This window comes from Aptenodytes forsteri, unplaced genomic scaffold, assembly GCF_000699145.1.
Source record: "Aptenodytes forsteri isolate BGI_AS27 unplaced genomic scaffold, ASM69914v1 Scaffold411, whole genome shotgun sequence".
In the NCBI taxonomy this organism is placed as follows: domain Eukaryota; kingdom Metazoa; phylum Chordata; class Aves; order Sphenisciformes; family Spheniscidae; genus Aptenodytes; species Aptenodytes forsteri.
This window is the reverse complement of record NW_008794119.1, coordinates 347,063-366,699: the sequence shown is the minus strand read 5'-3', so window position 1 is coordinate 366,699 and position 19,637 is coordinate 347,063. Positions and strand designations below refer to the sequence as shown.

General features: G+C 37.0%; 1 protein-coding gene across 1 annotated transcript; it reads right to left on the bottom strand.

Moving 5' to 3' along the window:
* Nucleotides 1–815: 815 nt before the first annotated feature.
* On the bottom strand, nucleotides 816–16,173 carry PPP1R42 (protein phosphatase 1 regulatory subunit 42). The gene is made up of 7 exons (XM_009276670.1): nucleotides 16,045–16,173; nucleotides 13,029–13,195; nucleotides 12,453–12,591; nucleotides 9,647–9,763; nucleotides 3,659–3,776; nucleotides 2,243–2,371; nucleotides 816–952 (listed from the first exon to the last, which is right to left on the bottom strand). The coding sequence occupies exons 1-7, from the start codon at nucleotides 16,171–16,173 to the stop codon at nucleotides 816–818; spliced, it is 936 nt and encodes a 311-aa protein (XP_009274945.1).
* Between the last annotated feature and the right edge of the window lie 3,464 nt (nucleotides 16,174–19,637).

Below are 19,637 nucleotides of genomic sequence, written 5' to 3'. Positions count from 1 at the left end.
GAAATGATGATTTTTTTTGTTGGCCAGTACAGCTGATAAATAATAAAACAGTTAGGCTAAAAGTAACATTAAAAATCTGGAAGGAATGATATTAGGTCCCAAATACTGAACTAAACTATTACTACAGGTAAAACTGGGAAAACTATAGGTCCCAAACTGCAAATCCCTACGAGCAGATTTTATTTCCACAAACAGTTGCATTGGAGTTCGCAAGGCTGCTTATGTGAGTAAGGAATACATATGCTAAACTCTGAATTGTTGAAATTCATCTAATGTCTAAATGTCTCTAAGGCACACACATCAGATTTTCTTTCTTGATTATCTTGATGGTCTTGAGCCGATGCTACAGGAAAATGCTAATCAAACATACAATACACTGGAACACGTCTATTAGAAGTAAGCTATAATGATGAAAAGTGATCGTTTCTCCTTCTGCGTATTACTGCGTGCACGGGATCAACCTTCACCAATGTTGTTGACAGTAACTGTACTTCCAAGAATTAACTTCTATATTATTTTACCTTTGTGGAAGATTACAATCAAATGCATATGACAGAAACTAGTTACACTGGAGTAAAGTTATTACTATTAGCTAGTCTACTGATTTATAACCAGAAGCTGAAATCTATTATCCTGTCTTTCAAAGAAATAAAGACAACAATTATAACCTGGTTAAAAAAACCTGAAACTGATTTCATATGAAATTCTACCTTCATGTACTCGTTTTCCAACTGATTCAGTAAGAGCTGTACATGCAATAACCAACAGAACTAAGCGGAAGATGTCTGAGGAACATACCTGAGTTTTCATCTGATTTATTTTTTTTCCAGGATTCTTGGCAGAGGTTTTCTTTTAACTTTGTGCATCTCAGACAAAACTAAAGCATTTGTTTTTTCTTTCACAGAGTGACTGTAGTGAAAGGGAAGAATAGGATAAGGTGTTTCAAAGTCAGCTGCAGAAAACAAAGAAAAAAGGATTAATTCGATATCCCAAGTCAAACCGTATCTATTTTAATATTCAGTATGATTGATCACACGTTCCAATATATCTTGTTATAGAAAACAGTGTAATAAGCCTTAGGGTAAAATGCCTCAAATTTGATAATCGAGAATGGAAAAATTTGTATGAAATTATGGAAGGTGCTGCAAACACTGACGAAGGTGAATATTAAAGCAGGTATTCATATTCAGGTAGAGTTATTTGAAAGGGAGTAAATTCAATTACATAGCACCTCCTTATATCGGTAGTTATTCAGAAGACAGAGTATTACTTTCAGAACCATTGCCATTCACATATGGCTTCCAAACACTGAGCAGACTGCAACTTTCTTGGGGCTGAGACTGACAGGCTGAGTACTTTTCACTTCACGTCTTCAAAAATAACTGATCTTCATGACATTTCATGAATTAATAATTTGAGATAGTATGGCTATAAGGAACATGCTCTCTCCCCCAAGTTACATATCACAGTTTATCTTCTGAAAACAACAGTGAAACTGTCACCAATTTTATTTTATTTTATTTTATAATTATGGTCATTCAAACCATTTTGAGTAATTTGAAGTCTAATGTCTGTTTCCAAATACTGCAAGATGGCAAGACATGCTGTTAAGTCACTTACGTTTTAATCTGCAGTCAACTCTGTAACAACAACAACCCCCACCCCACCATTTTTTAAAAAACTCAAAGTTTATTTCAGGTTTTGCTTGAGTTTCAAAACTGATTTGTTTTCCTGCTTCAAGAACTTGTTGCCTTTTCTTTTAGCTTTAAGGCTTTTTTTCCTCCAAAACTTTTTTTTTTCTTTCCAAGTTTAAAACTTTTACTTCTCCTAGACATGTATCTTGTGAAGGCCTTTAAAAGGACTGGGAATTTACACAGATCAAGTAAGTATCAACAAACACATTTTAAAAGTCTGATGTATTTATTTCATGCATATTTATTCTAGAATGCCCAAAGGTTTTTTTTTTTTTTAATATGGAAAGTAATCATGAATATTTACAAACATTCAAAATGTATTAGCTACTCCTTTCCATAATTCTGGGAGATTGGGATGGAAGGAAAAAAAACACCACATGAACTAGTGCTAAAATTAATTTTTTTATTGGAAAAGTTCAATTTCTACTCCTGTGTTTTGGTCTCACCACCAGTACAAGTCTCATTCCTAGTATATTTACTGTTAGCTGCTATTTTATTGTTTCTATAATACTGCAAATAATCATGAAGTAATTGATTAGTTTGCTTACAAAAATGTAGATAGGCTGCATGTTCATTTGTCATTCGTTCTTTGTTTTTTTTCCTGGCAGCTTTGGAGGCTTTCCAACTCATTAGGAACTGTCTTTCCATTTCTTTAATTTCTTTCCCATCAAGGGATTCTGTCAAAGAGAACATTTTCTGTGATACCCGAAGTTAACTAAAAGGCTGTACAAAATGTGTACTGGTTCTACATTTGCTCTCTTCAAATCTTTTTTAGTCTTTTGGTAAAAAAAATACCTAGTACAGCTTCATATTCAAATTCAAGCTGCAAGAGTGAGTTGACATGTCTTAATTACAAAAGAAAGCACCTATTATTTTTATAAGTTTCAAGGGAAATACATATAATTTCACATTCAGTTAATGTGCAACAGCTTATAGAAAGTTTTGAAGAAAAGCTATGCTTTTTACACAAGATATATACAGATGCAGAAATTCAGGTTAAGAGAGAGAAACTGCATGTCTTAGCAATCAAGGAATCCTACTGATCATAAAGACAGACGGACAGATTTGGCTCTTTAGAGTTAACTTTACTCACTTAGGTGCCATAAGGCTTATGCTCTGTGTTTCCTTGGTTGCATCTGCATTTTTGAGTCAGACCAAATGAAATACCTCTTTTGGCCACAAATTTAGGTTGCGTTAGAACTGTCCTAAGGCACTGTTATTTTCATTGTTCAGATAGGCTTTTTCTTAATGGCCAGCATTTTGTACTCTCAGAAAAAAGAAAAACAAGTTCTGTAATTACAACTTTTAAGATAATTGCCACCTTTATCCAAAAAAGTAAAAAATGAGCAGATATTTTTTACTTGTTTCTACAGTATGAATACTTACATATAGAAGACTAAGTTGCTTCCTTTTATGCTAAAACTATCTCAAAATAATAACGTAAACTGCATCACAGTAAGGTTAAGATTAACAAATACATCCGTAACATAAGTGTAAACTGCTTTTAAGTTTAAGGACAAATGTTATATAACAAATTCAAACATAGTAAGGTATGACCTGTACAACTCTGACTGTGCAACTAAAACACCTAAGCAACTACTACAGGCTTATAGGGGGGTAGACAAACTTAGCTTTGAAAATCAGTTTCACAACATCTGGAATATGAACACAAAAAAGCCTTACTGTCTTATAAGAATCTCATCAATCATCTATTGCAAAACGAATCACTACTACTACTACTAGCAAAAGCTAAGCAACATGGTTTGTGCAGTTGATTACATAAGCAGTTTTAGCTACATTACCTGTACATAAATTAAAAATTCGTCATTTGACATAAATATCTATGGCAGTAATTGTGTTTACATACATAGTGCAATTCAAGAATGATTAATGTATCAGTTATTTCCTAAAACAGTGAGGGGTATGGGTGGGTTTTGGGGCTGGCTATTGGTTTTATTTTTTACCTAAAGTTCGTGACTGTACTACAATCCTGTCCCTGTACTTTGGCTTGTGGCAGATGGGGTTTCCTGCAAGATCCATTCTGCGTAGCTTTGTCCATTTTTTTAATACAACCTCCAAATCCTGCAATTGATACAAGATCAGAACATTGTGATTATTTTTCCCCCTCCAGAGTAAAATTCAATAGTAATGCGATTTCTTCAGCCAGGCCCAAATCCTGCACACAGAAATAATGAAACACTTCAATGAGACTATTCATGTATTAATATGCACATTAAGAATGTGCATTGTCAAATAGAGTGGTGCGTAGCATTCCCCGAATATATCATAACTGTGCAGAAGAAATGGTGATGCAGTTGGAAAACTGCATTTTTAAGGATATAGTAATGCCAGCTATGGAAAATTACCACTACAATCCCACTCACAAGCACCTAAAGCTGAGGAATTACCAGCCAAAAAATTTGTATGATATGTAATGTCTGTTAATGCATCCCCATGGTCTCACAGAGCCCTTAGAGTATCAGTGTCTGATTAGAATTTGAAAAAATTGTGGAAGAATAAATACTTTACAGAGAAAGAACAAACTAAAAAAAGCTAAAAATCGTGCAAACCACAGTAGACTGCCTCTCTCTTTATATATATGTAAAACTGTGTATTACAGGAGAAACAGTAATCCCCCCCTACATCACTGTGGGTGGTCAGTTATAGTATTGGCCCAAATAGTGAAATTTTTGAAATATACCTTTCTCCATCTGTGTTTCTGTCTGGTTACCCAAGGGCAGTATGACCTAGATAAAACTACTTCTGTCTTTTAAATACAATAAATTCAAGTTAAAAGGATGCAAAGCTTAGCAGATTAGTCCTTTCTACTCAGACACCCTACTTTCTGAAATACTTTCTTTTCAAAATTTCACTTAACTGTCATTCTTGATAGGCTTCCTTACATGTGTGAAAAGCTTAAGGAGGGGTTCAAAACGATCTGTATGAATACAAGAGGAGAGAGAATTTATGTTCCACAGTTGTAATAATTTGGAAAAAATCTACTAATCACGATGTGACAGATTCTAAACCGCAAAGCCTGTAGAATTTTGTAGCTTGATGCCAATAATGAAGTATCTAGCAATGTAGATATCTCTTAGCGCCTTCAAATTTAGAAAATCACCTGGGTAACGCAAGCAAACAGAATTCTGGTTTTGCAGGCTTTACTCCCTTGGTAGAAAATCCTCCTGGGAATGTTCTGTGGGTTATGTAATACACGTTTAGAAAAATCACATGGAAGAGGAAGTGGCAGCACAGCCTTACACCTCCAAACCATATCATTTTTTGTCTAATGATAATGATGCTGATATCATCTATCATCTATTGTTATCCAGTGATGATAACGTCTTTTCAGAAAAACAAGAGCAAAAGTCTGGTTCTGTGAGGAGCAAGACTGATAAAACACTGCAAGAAACTCTGAGGACCAGTCCACATGAAGAAATGTTGATAAATCTCAAAGTTACACAGCAAAGCTTTATCAGCGTGTATCAGAATAGCAATATGATAGCCCCCACAGTTTAGGTGTGAACACTTAACACAACAATTTGGGTGAAAAATATTTTAGGCTAGGCTTATTTATAAAGAAATAGCATTTAGCAAGTGTATTTATTTATTCTTACCTGAGCATTCAGGCATTGTCATTGAAATCTGTAAAGTGTTCGAGATTTCACTAGAAAGAATTTTTTCAAGTAATAGTTTTGCAACACAAAATTGTCTGTTACTGAAATAAAATGTATACAGTTTAACTGATGAGTGTGTACAAAGAGTCCTATAGATTTTTGTTAGCTGTTACTTACTTGATAAATGACCCAGAACATGCTTACTCCAGTGTATGTTTATCTAAGAGCACACTAATCCTGTGCTGAAATATGATTACCCTTTCGATACGCTCTAGTTGTTCATTGCCTTCCTGTCTCTAATAAAGTGCTTTCACTTCCCAGCCTTTCAATAAGCTGTACTAAAGGGACCAGACACTCTTCTGGGCAGTCTCCGTTTGATAAATGATCATGTCATGCTATCACTTTGAGGTCTGCTACAAAATACTGACGAGCAAATTATATTCCATTGGGGGTGGGGAGAGGGGGAAGGGCGAGTGCCTCAGTAGGCAGCTGTAGTGCTGGCAATAACATTCTTACCAATTAATGATGGCCATTTCAGAATTGGTATTTGACCACTATGCTCCAGTTTTTATCGGAAACAGTCTAGTCCAACTGCCCTAACTACAGCTACAGACAGCAATTTGTCACCATTTTGACGACCTGTCATAATCTATTTGAGAAAATCTATAATTTTTCTCTTGTTCCTGACTCAATTCTGAGGCGAATGAATTCATCTTTTGTGATATCCTCTTGTCATAATCAATATCGGACAGGGGTTGAATAAATTATAGACTTAGGAAATACAGATTTTTATTTCTAATGATTTTATAGGTATTTCTAGCTATATTTTCTCTATCTATCCAAATACACAAGTCATAATCTTCCCAAAACAAATGTAATTAATAAACAAAGAATATTGTGGCTTTTTGTAAACAGGAACAGTTGTGGGGTTTTTTTAAATAGGAATAGTGTTTTTTAAAAATTCCCTTAGTATTCCAACCCAAATACACTGCAGCCTAGAAGTCCTTGTGAACCTGACTAAAGTAAACCAGAAGCTCGATAGGATAAATAAATGAAGTAGCAAGAAACAGAAAACAAAGAAAAGCCAATCTATTAAAATCAATTATATTCTTGATAACTGACCTAAAACATGCATTTTACATGTGGTAGCTAGTCATAGGAAGTTATTTTGTCTGAATTGAGAAAAATTACTTAATTTCATTCTGTCTACCGTTCAGACTGCATTATATAAACTTCAGTCATGTGAAACAAGGTCATATGCCTTGATGTCTGTTAATTATGCTAACAATGCCCTGAACTACCCAGAACCTTAAGTGCTTGAATTTACTAGCCCTAATTTTCAACTATGCTGAAATCAACGTGGCTTTGTTGAAAAGCAAGGAAGTACGGGTTTTCATAATAATGTGAAAAAACTGAGATAAATGTTTAGATATAAAATAATTATTTTAATTATACACAAGTGAGAAAACTGTACATGAGAAGATTGCATTTCATGCATTTCTTATGCCTTTCACATTTCCCTCTTTTGCAAAGATTCCATGTTATTCCTGCTGCCATCTATCTCTGCTACACAGGTCACTGCTGTTGACCAGCCCTGCTAAGACCTGGATGGCTTCGCTACAGCTTCTCATCCCACCGGCTGAAGCAGAGCTGGGTACAGAGCTCTTCAGCACTTCTCTGTCATGCAGCACTGCCACAGGTTCTCATCAATGCCAAACATTCCTGGGAATGTTCTTGGTGGCAGTAATGGGGAAGCAGGAATGGGAAAACAGGGGATGTAGAGCCTTTGGCATGAAAAAGAGGTATACTTCAGAGTTTTGAAAACAGAGGGGCAAGAAGGAGGAGAATGGAGGCAGCTTGTGTGGGAATGAAAGAGCCTTTGCTGCATGTAACAAGTTCAGCCAGCAGAAGCAATTAAGCACATGTAGTACAACTGTATACCCCCTAAAATCCTTTCAGCTATCATAGCTGTAGAATCATGTGAGCCATGGAATCATCAAATTCAGGGTTGCAAAAAAATTGAAACATACTCAAAACTTCCCTCAACTATTTTTTTAAACAGTTAGTGGATGTATGAAATTGTTGTCCTGCTAGATGTTCACTGTAAGTTAAAACCTCTTAAACAGAGCTAAAACTGACTTTTTTTTTTTATACTTTGCATGGCCTACTGCTTTTTCAACAGTTTTTTGGGTTTTTTTTTAATTTAAATAAGAATTTATATTAGTGATAAGTAGAGCCTACTAAAATGTAATCTCTAAAACACAGTAATTGCAGCTGGAAGGTTGGATATCCAGCTGCATCACACTGTTAGACACATTCAGTATGGTCATTAATTTTACAGGTCTGCAAGGATATGAATAGAAACACCCTACCTGCTCCATATTTTCAAGACTTGGAGATTGTTTAGAAAACACACAGGACAGTCACTTTCAAAATTTACCGAAGCTTGATCCAAGTGTAACTGATAGCAGCAGCAGCACCTAACTCAAATGCTAACCACATAATTTTTCAAAAGCTGTGACCATGTAACATGGAAATCTAAATGTCTAATTGATTTGGGTAAATATTAACTCTGGTCTTCCTGATGTTGCAATAATGACTTTTAATAATGATTAAAAAATATATACACAGTTACTGAATAATACAGTCTTTTTGTCTTCTCCTTATTCTGTTTCAGAAGATACTGGTTTTTCCTCTGAGATACTGAAAACGCTGTCTCTGAACTGGCATCCTCATTCTTAAAAATAATTGGTTCTTTGGCTAAGACAATCTTCTTTTGAGATCATCACAACTGAAGTCTTTTGTATTTATAAGAAAGAAAAAAAGACAATAAAAAAAATCACTGTAATATGTTTTATTTAGAAAAGGAATCCTTTTCAAAAGGGAAGCTTTGGAGAGACTACCTATTTAAAAAAGCTTACTGTTAGTTTGATGTAACCAACACATTCAATATGCTTTTAATTACTCAGCAAAAGCCTACATGAATTGTATTCCGATATTAATTCGATCACAGCTGCCAGCCAGAAACACAGCTTGAAATACAATACATTAATAATCCTCTAGTAAAAAAGAAATGCATCATTCAACATTTTTTAATATTAAAATGTAAAAAATGAAGAGTCCAGATAAAGTATATTGACCTAGAAAATTGCTAATGTAAAAGATATTAAGTGTTCTAAGTAATAAGAATAGTTATTTTAATAATTACTAACCAGTGAAAGTTAACTTTTCTAAGGAAATAGAATGTGTATGCAAAGAAATAATGAAAGAGTTTACTTTAATCAAGGCTTTGTCTTGGTGATTTGGGTTACGATTTAAGCCAATTTATTTTAGTATTTATTAATAAAAATTAAAAATTCAAAAAAAGCCCAACACTGATGCCTATGGTTTATATTAAATGCAAACAGTGTTTATTAAGTAATTTATAAAGTTTGTTCCATGCCTCCACCGTGCAATGATGGTGTCAGCATACTGTTCAACATAAATTTGATGTTCAGTTTCTAGCATGACACTAAAATTCTTTTTTTAACTGCTTTTTATGTCAAGAAGTAGAAGACATCATAACTTCTAAAAATAATAATAAGTGACAAGGCACATACTCCTGTTCCTTTTTGAGAAGACAAGCTGGAAATTGTATGTCTAGAACATTCTCTCTGAACCACATTCACTACTGCAAAAGGAAGAGCATAAATACTTTTATTTCATTTGTTTTAGCTGCTACTGTGGAAGTTAGAGCAAGTTAGAGCTCTTGCTTATGAAGACATGTCTTTCCCTAGCAGAAATTTATGAAAGAAATTCATTGTATACTTTCATGACAAATACTTCTTATGCTACTCCAGCAACAATAGTCAAAAAGTCATTTTGATGTTAAAATGGCTGCAAAATCAGCTAGATGATCTGATATCCAAGAAGCGGCTTTTATTTACATTAGAATAGAGAATTAAAAACTGTAATATGGTAAAATATTGCAAGTTTATTAATAAACAATGGTCACGTCATCTTTGCAAATTAAGCCACTGGTAGTCACTCAGATGGCCAAAACATACACACTAACTCTACATTTTGGACATGTTATAGTTCTCACTTCCATGCATTTACTACTCAGTTGAGAGATGCATGCACAATTGCCACTTTACGTAGGATTAAAGGACATTTGGACATACTAAACAGTTCTCCATTTTTAATCTCAACAAGATTTTTGGATGAGAAAAGACAGCATGCTTGGAAAGTCAGAGGTTCAGTAACTGTAGAAGTAAAGTTTATTTTTACTCATCTATTTAGTGATAAAGATGAATTTGACTGATTTCCATACTAAATAGAACAAATATTTATTACCTTCATATGTTGAAGTTGATTGTCAACTGCTCTAAGATAAGAAAGATTTTCCAAAACTGCCAGTTCTCCTAATTCATCAATGTTGTTATTGCTGATATTCAACACAGACAAAGATTTCTGGAGGAAGAAAAGCAGAAAAAGAAAATTATTTTTTTCATGCCATGCATGAGTCAAGTTGTAAATTCTTACAGAAAATTCTCTTAAAGGAAGAACAAGCATATGAAGCAGAAACATGTAAGTACAACTACCACATACCTCACACATTGTTTTATGTTGGCCTTGCATGTTGTCCTACAATGCTGTTTATTTTGGTTTTGAAGTCAAACCAAAGTAAGATTATTTCTCAATTATTTCAGGAATTCTTAGTAAATACAGAATTTTTGTTTTTCTCTAAACATGCTCAAATGCTTTACGGAGTTCTGCAAGTGCTACTAACTCTATGTTTGAAGTACGAAACAAACACAGAAATTGACTGCCTTTTCCAAGGTTACATCTGAACTGCACAGAGCTGAAATCCATATCTGATACCCACGTAGTCTCATTTAACAGCTGGACTATACTGTTTTTCCTTCAGGCCTGATCCTACAAACCTCTTGGTATAGATACCGCTATTCCTTGCCCCTTCTTTGGAACACTAGTGAGTCACATAATGCACTTTGCCTTTTGTAACAGAGAATAGTTAGAGAGATCTTTACATTCTAGATAAAAAGTAAATGTTTCAGGTGTTTATCTCAGGAAATACTTGATGTAGTTTCACGTAAAAGGAACAAGAAGCTTATATCTCTAGAAGATGAAAAAGGGCACCTAATCGAGTGAGTTTAGATATGGGATTTACCATTAGTTAGAAAATGTCTATTTCAGCAGTGTATACAGGAAACGTTAACCCCCTTCTAAAATCTAACCAAGATCTACATTGCAGGCAGAAGTTACCAGTATCATCCTGATACACACAGTGCATAAACTTAATCTCCTCAGTCAAAAGATTCATGATATTGTCATCATCAAAACATTTGCTTGTGGTACACAGTGAGCTATATGGTCCCATGGTTTTTTGGCTCTTTCATCTCTGACAGCATTAAGAGCCAGAAACAGATAGAAGAAGATGACGTAAGAAGTGATGTCTTAAAGAGGGACCAAACACTTAGCACTTGAAGAGTAAAAATAGAATGTTTTTACATGTAGCTTCCATAAAGATATTACATGTTCAAGAAGGCAAAGTGTTTCTTAAAAAAAAACCCAAAAAACCACCACACCAAAAGACCTTAAATAAAAGCCACGAAGAACAAAATGCTAGTGACTCTAGGCCAGGATGCTGAAAAACACTGAAGTATATGAGCTATCCCGGGAAGATTATAACTATATAAACTCCCTCTACTTTCATTTCTCCAATACAGAAGGAACAAAGTAAAAGTGCTCCCACAGGAATGGCTCATTTCTATTAAAGGAAAACGGCAATACGTGTCTTGGATTACTTAATCTCAAACCAGCAAGAATTAGAGCTAGGTCAAATGTTTATGATATACACAAGAACAAAAGAACTCACTTTTCAGTGAGTTCTTCATCTTCACAAAAAAAGCTCATCAAGCCCTGACTACACTTTGGGAGACACAGCAAGATGATTTTTTTTTTTAGTATGGAACTACATCTATTAGTAAATAAAGTCTATTTTTTTAACCACTTCAACAATACATTTGATGTTTACTGAGCAATTAACATCTTGAAAGAAAACTTCAAAAGCTGACTTTCCTGAAATCTTGACATACTGTTGTCCCACAAGCAGGGTCCAGTACCCGGTGTGCAATAAGCCAATCTTACACACAGAGCCGAGATATTTATTTAGCTCATGTTTGCGCAAAGATGGGTGCTAGGTGGTAATTCCACAAAGCTAGCACACTACACAAAAGAACTACAGCATTAAAAGCCCGCCTAAGTTCATGCTCATTGGTTAGTTATGTTCAAATTAGCCTTGCTTGCTATGTAAATTAGCACGCATGCTCCTTGCAGGTGTGGAGGGGCAAGTCTTTCCAATCTTGAATTGAGTTGGTGGTCGCGATCTCCCCCTGCCGCCTTTACCTTTCCCCTAGTTACTGCAGTGTTTTGCTGATTTCTTGTTTCTTTGGCAATCAGCTAGCCTCCGACGCCTTCTAGGGCAGGATTTTCCCCTTTTATCAGTCTTCTAGTTCTTCTTCAAGGGCACAGTCGTTGTAAAGCATGCATTGTTTATACAAGATAATCAGGCTAGTACAATGAAGACTACAGTCTAGGATAGGTATTAACCCAAACATATGGCTACAATACCACAACACAGAAAAACTGCAGAACTAAAACTGAATGCTTTTGATTGTGTTGCTCTTAATATCCAGAAAAAAGGCTGTTTGCACCTTTTGCCATTGCATTCTCTAGAGAAGTACGGGAGGCAATAAACAAACTAATGTAATAATCAAATCAGAGAAGTATCAACAAACTAATCCACTACAAACTAAGTCGACTAAGATAACTAACTGATAAATTCCTACCCCTTTTTTTAGTTTATTCACATTCTGTTGGTATAGGGCATCCACACATTTCCTTACTTCCTCTCTCTCTCTTCTTATTTCCATCCTTCACAGAAAAATAAATGAAGAAGTAGAATCTGCTGGACTCCTTGCTTATATGAGAACTGGGATGGGAGTCCCTCGGTAGAATTTGAAAGAATGACACCAATTGGGAGAAAAGGAAAACACACAGTGATCAAGTCCTAATCACTTCTCTTAAAAATACTGATCCACTGATTAACGGCTCATTGAAATTCGCAAAATGTACTTACTGCCAGGGACCTAAGAGATCTTGGATCAAACAGAAGCTTTTCGCCAAGAGGGAGGTGTTGACTTTCAATATGTAGCTCCCTTATTTCTTCTAATTTATTCAAACCCTCTACTACAGTGATGCAGTTGCCCCCCAAATACCTGCAGAATAGAACACAAAATAGATTTAATATCCTTTGAAAGCAAAAGCTAACACAAGGCCTCAATATATTAAAAAAATAAATATTTTAAGTATTATTGAATAATACTTGGAAATTATAATAGAAAAAGTAAATAACCTAGCATGTGAGTAGAACATACAGCTAATAGATCCAAAGTTTTTTTAGGGGTTTTATATATTGCTACTATTATTATTAAATGGCTGAAAAAGGAAAATAATTTAAATGCAAATAAATGTTAAAATATATGCCATCACTTATATTATAGAACACTTCATTAAAAAAATCATAAGCAATTACTTTTATTTGAAAAGCAACATTTAAGAGCTGAAAGGACCTTACTGGCTACATAATTTTTTCATTTCTTAGTGTAATAATTATTCTTTTACTAGTAAAATAAATACATGATTTTCAACTTACAGTTTTTCAAGGTTTTTCAGCGATGAGAGATTTTCTATACATGTAATACAATTGTTCTGAAGGTAAAGGTGTGTTATATTTGAAGCAAAGTCCAAGTTCTGGATTTGACTGATTTGGTTATCATATAAATACAGAACTCTAAGATTTTTACACAAAGAGAGGTCACCCTGAAATAAACAATAACAAATTAACGCTACATATAGTTCACTCACTGCTGGCTTCTGGAAGCTGTTGATTGTTTTTATATTTAAGTTCTGCTGCATGATTTATACATTTTCATCTTTAACAAACGCTTTCAACAGCTATTTTTCCTACAAAAACTGAGTGTCAGTAATCATCTCCTGCATAGATTTAAGACTGAAATCTATCATTACTGTTCTGCCGTATAGAAGCTGAGGACTACAGCCATCATCAGCAGGTACATCACATCCTGTGTGACTTCATTCCCTTCCCTGCCTTCATCAGCTGGATTTCAGAAAAGCACAATTGTTAGTGTAGTTGTCTCCATCAAACCTCGGTGATGCAATGGAAACCAGTTCTTGGCAAAGGAGTACTGATTTATACAAAAACTTGCACTTCAATATAATTTAATACACTTCTGAGTCTAAGATTCCACTCAAATGTCAAGTTTCTTTGAATGTATTCTTCTTAAATAATTAAAAGGTCACGTGTTCTTATGAGGGTTTCTGTAAAACTTCTCTATGGCACCTGATGAACCAGTCCTAATCAAATGGACTGATCGAATTAGTAACTTGCTATGCCTGTGCACATTCCTAGGAGTGGGCTGAATAAACCCATTTGATTGCATGGATCTGTTCACATAGAACAAGCTATTTAATGTTCTTGACTGAAATCACACTTTTAAAGCAGAACTCCACCATACACAACAACAATTCAGTTACTCAGGGTTCAGCAATTTCAAAATGTGCTCAGTATCTTGAGGGGATTTGAATTAACTCAGGACTTACTGAAACATGTATAAATTTCCTATTATTAAACTCAAAGGAAGGAGGACTGGGTTAAGTTTGCAGGTTTAGTCTTTGAAATGAGAAGGTCACATCAGCTGGATTTCAGAAAAGCACAATTGTTAGTGTAGTTGTCTCCATCAAACCTCGGTGATGCAATGGAAACCAGTTCTTGGCAAAGGAGTACTGATTTATACAAAAACTTGCACTTCAATATAATTTAATACACTTCTGAGTCTAAGATTCCACTCAAATGTCAAGTTTCTTTGAATGTATTCTTCTTAAATAATTAAAAGGTCACGTGTTCTTATGAGGGTTTGTGTAAAACTTCTCTATGGCACCTGATGAACCAGTCCTAATCAAATGGACTGATCGAATTAGACTTGCTATGCCTGTGCACATTCCTAGGAGTGGGCTGAATAAACCCATTTGATTGCATGGATCGTTCACATAGGAACAAGCTATTTAATGTTCTTGACTGAAATCACACTTTTAAAGCAGAACTCCACCATACACAACAACAATTCAGTTACTCAGGGTTCAGCAATTTCAAAATGTGCTCAGTATCTTGAGGGGATTTGAATTAACTCAGGACTTACTGAAACATGTATAAATTTCCTATTATTAAACTCAAAGGAAGGAGGACTGGGTTAAGTTTGCAGGTTTAGTCTTTGAAATGAGAAGGTCATGGATTATTTTTTAAATTAATAAGCCCCAGGGAGCAATCTAAAAAAAAAAATGTAGATTTTAACCTGACTAATTTGAAAAAGCCACTACACCAGTCCAAATTTGTTAACCTCACTTGGCTTATATCCTGTTCCTGAACTCCCCTTTCCTTTCTCAGACTTCCTCTGAAATCTAAAGAATAAATCACTGATAGATTGAAAAGATTGTGCTGCTAGTTAACAACTCTTTGTAAAATTCCCAAGACTATAAAAAAAAATGGCATCAATGACAATAAAATAAGTGTTTCACTTAATAGTATGTAATATCATTACTACTTCCTTTAAATAAAAATAAAATCTGATCTGCAAAATTACTAGTTCCTTACATCATCTTCTGTTCCACAGTTTGTTTTTTTGTAAAGGTAACCATCAATAAATACAAGTCTTTAAATAAAAAAACGAACTGTTGCTGAAAATATGAACTTTGTTTTTTAACCTCAGACCTAAAGTCTCCGAGAACACTATAGCTAGATTTCAACAGGGCTAAAGCACTGCTGTCAAAGCCCTACACCTACTGATTCAATGGCAACAGCCTGGCTATATTCTATAGGAAAAGTGTCAGGTCTAAATGATTAATCTGAAATATTCTCTTTCTTAAGTGGCTAAAGAGGTAAGTAAGTGGTTATCATTTCCATTCTGGTGACTTCCTGAAAGCTCCTTTACAATGTAGCAACTGTATAAAATAATCAAGATAGCAAAATGATTTTTTTTTTTGAGCTGCACATTTCTATAATAATTCTGTGAAATACTGCAAAAAATACTTCACTTTAACACTTCAGTTTATCTCTCTTGTGTAATTGCTTACATGGTTTTTCTATTTTAATTAATTATTGGCAAAAATAGTGTACTGATAATATCCTTCTTGTCTGCTACACAGATGATATGTATTTCCACAGTTTCAGGTAAGTAAAATACTTCAACAAGATTTTTGCCACATGAAGAAAAAAGTGTCAGGTCGATAATAAGAAACCCTGCAGACTGTTGGAGTTACAGTCACCCGCTTCGATGTTTTATATGAAAAGTTACAGCTGAAAGATTATTTTCACATTTCAAATGCACATGCATTTTAAATCCATTTAAACACTTTTACATACAAGTAGTGTTCCACACAGTAACAGCAGTGAATGCTGAAGCATGTTTCCAAACAGATGTATCATTAAGGCTTAATTGCAAGTCAATATAAATGTTAAAACATAATATAGCTGTTATGAAATAGAAACTTGGCTTTGCTTGTTTGTCTCCCCAACTATAAACAACTCATCATAACAGTAACTGCAAAACATTTGAGTAGCCAGGTTAAAAGGAATAAAGAAAAATAAATCTTACAATTGCATCTATATTTTTATCTGATAAATTCAGATGAGTTATTTTTCGCAGATACTGTCCAAAGTCCTCTTCATTGCGATTCTTGTGACTGACGCTTTTAGCAATTAGGTCCATTGTTAGTCGAACCATAATTCTGTAATAGGCCAAACTGCTCTACTGCTTCTTTTAATAGTGTATTCCACGTGCTCTTGTAAGTAGTTTTATAAAATGCCTTAAAAACAAAAAGGAAAATGTTATACTACTTGTACCCCCAATCTTACATGTATACTTCAAATCTGATGTTTCCCCACTAATTCCCTTTTTGCTTACAGTGACACATTTATATATAGTCTTTGCTGCTTATAAAAACCTACCCCTTTCTTGCTGTCATTTTTTTGAACTTTTCGTGTATTAAATAACATTTAAAAGACATTGTTATATTTGTTGTTTCAGTGTGTTTAAGAAAGTTGTACCCTAGTCTTCATCTTTTTCATATAGAAATATGAGCACAATGGTCCACAGCAGAAGTAGTTCTCACACAGAAATAACTAATTAATGGCAGCTCATAACCTAATTATTAGTTAGAAAATACATCACTTAATTGCAGGTTTTACAGGCTGTGAGAAGTGGTATAAAGCTACAGTACTCTTTATACAGCTGCACAGCTTTTGTCGTGCCCTTTTGACATGCACACAACTGCATGTGTATTTGTTATGCACAGTGAAAAACAGTTTTTCGCACTGAGGCATACTGTAGAGGCTCCCACAACAAAACCAACTTTTTTTTTTTTTAAGCTCTGGCCATTGTTCCAAGGGAGCTTATAAATCGGGGAATGGGGGGGGGAGGGAAGAAGGCAGGACACATATTTCGAACTGGATGTGTCTGGGGATAAAAATAACCTAACAAATATAACTTAACAACTCAGAATAAAAAGGTTGCTTTTTTAGCCAGTACATAATACAATGTACATTATGTATTTTAGCCAATGCATAATACCCCCACATCAGTGCATCAAAACAACTGAGGAGACAGCAAAAAACATCCCAATACTAAAACTCACGCAGCCACAGAAACCAAGGCACGGAGAATCCTCCTTGGCAGTATTACATTTATGAGAAACTGAGGAAAAGCAAAGATTGAAACTGTGAAGACAGAAGAAACTTGCTTACTTACTAAGCAAGGCTGAAGCTCAGTAGTTCCCCCTTATTCATATGGGTTTTGGTGTTTTTTTTTTCTTCCTTTTTTTTTTTAAAGGTGGGGGAAGAAGGAAAGCTGAAAGGACTTTTTTTTTTTTTTTTTTTTTTTTTCTGAGAAGCTTGCCTCTTTCTTGCTTTTTACATAAAAATACCTTTCAGAGCCTTTTCTTAGACCTCCTTCCAAAGCAAGCAGTAACAGCAGAGGGAAAGCCGGGCTGCCAGCGCCGGGGCCTTCCGTGAGGCAGGTCTCCCTCGATCCCCCAGCTCCTAGAGCCGTGTTATTTGACACGGTCGTTCCCGTCTCCCCCACCCCGGCAGAAGGCTTGACGACGACAAGGACCAACCGCCACCCACCACAACCCGTGGAAAAGCTGCTTTGATGTCCCTGCCCGTAAGCCAAGAGGGACAGGTAGGGGGCAGGAGGGAAGAGGCAGGATCCGCTCCCAACGTCCGTCCCATGAGGAAACAGCCCTTTCCCCAGCCGGCCCAGGTGAGCCCCCCACGGCCTGCCCCGGCCCCGCTCTCCCCCTCACCTCCCGGCCGCGGCAGGAAGAAGGCTCCCGCCCGCCGCCGGCGCCGCGCGCCCTTCCCACCCAATCGGTGTTGAGGAGAGAGCACAGGCGGGGAGAAGGCGGGGGCCGCGCACGGCCTCGCGTGGGTCGAGCACGGGGAGGGGGCCGGGGCGTTCTTCGAGGCCGTCGTCTCACCGGCTCTGGGCGGCGGGCTGAGGCGCCCTGCGGGGAAAGGGCTGCTCGGGCTCGCTAGTGGCCTTGCCTCCCCTGGCTAGACCAGTAATTCTGGTGTGTCCGCAAGGGTGCGCTGGGGCGGGGGAGTGGGTGTTGCTTTTTAGCCTGCGGTCACGGGCCTGGCTATGCCTCTGAGGCAAAAGAGGGTTGCCATGCCACAGGTCGGGGCACAGGCATGTCCTGCCCCGGGGGTGACCCTTCGGCTAGCTGGGGCCTGTCAGCCAACCTCGGTAGTCTGTAGAAGAGGAAATCACAACAGGGGAATATCCCAGAAGAAAACTTTGAAACCTGCTAGTGCAAATGGACTTTGAACAACATCTTTCATATGAAGAGCTCGTTGTCTTATTAATATCTTAATAATGCTGTGTGTTCTTAAATTTTGTTTACCTGCAGGTTTTCCATCAGGTATTACCCCTTCTTCCTGCATGCCAGGCATTCTTGTGAGCATGAATTACTGGCAAAAACAAAATTACGTGGTTCATTTCCCCCATGCTTAAATTAGGAGGGTTAACAGTTTAATAAATTGAGTAGGTACTGTATTTAACAGCAATGTTCTATAAAAAACAGTTAGCAAATGTTTAATATATTTTTCCTATGATGAAACATTATTCCAATTTGGAGTTGTTTGTTTTTTTAAAATCAGTATTAACCTTTTTGGTGCCTTTTAAAATGAATTAATTAATTGCTGATGACACAAAACAGGAAGGAGTGGCTGACACACCAGAGGGCCGTGCTGCCATCCAGAGGGACCTCGACAGGCTGGAGAAATGTGCTGACAGGAACCTCGTGCAGTTCAGCAAGGGGAAGTGCAAAGTCCTGCCCCTGGGGAGGAACAACCCCAGGCACCAGCACAGGCTGGGGGCCGCCCAGCAGGAAAGCAGCGTTGCGGAGAAGGACCTGGGGGTCCGGGTGAACACCAAATTGAACGTGACCCAGCAATGTGCCCTTGCAGCAAAGAAAGAATGGTTTCCCCTGGGGGGCCGCCTGTCTTGAAAGCAGCTTTGCAGAGAAGGGCCTGGAGGAGAACAAGTTGACCATGACCCAGCAATGTGCCCTTGCAGCAAAGAAAGGAAATGGTTTCCTGGGCTGCATTAGCGGAGCATTGCCAGCAGGTGGAGGGAGGTGATCCTGCCCCTCTGCTCAGCACTGGTGAGGCCACACCTGGAGTGCTGGGTCCAGTTCTGGGCTCCCCAGTACAAGAGAGACATGGGCATGCTGGAGAGAGTCCAGCGAAGAGCCATTAAGATGATGAAGGGACTGGAGCATGTCTCCTCTGAGGAAAGGCTGAGAGAACGGGGACTGTTCAGCCTGGAGAAGGGAAGGCTCAGGGGGATCTCATCAATGCACATAAATACTGGATAGGAGGGAATGAAGAAGATGGAACCAGGCTCTTCTCAGTGGTGCCCAGTGACAGGACCAGAGGCAACGGGCACAAACTGAAACAGAGGAGGTTCCATCTGAACATCAGGAAATACTTTTTCACTGTGAGGGTAACCAAGCACTGGCACAGATTGCCCAGGGAGGTTGTGGAGTCACCATCCTTGGAGATACTCAAAAGCCATCTGGACATGGTCCTGGGCAACCAGCTCTAGGGGACCCTGTGTGACTGGGTATGTTGGACCAGATGACCTCCGGAGGTCCCTTCCCACCTTGACCGTTCTGTGATTCTATC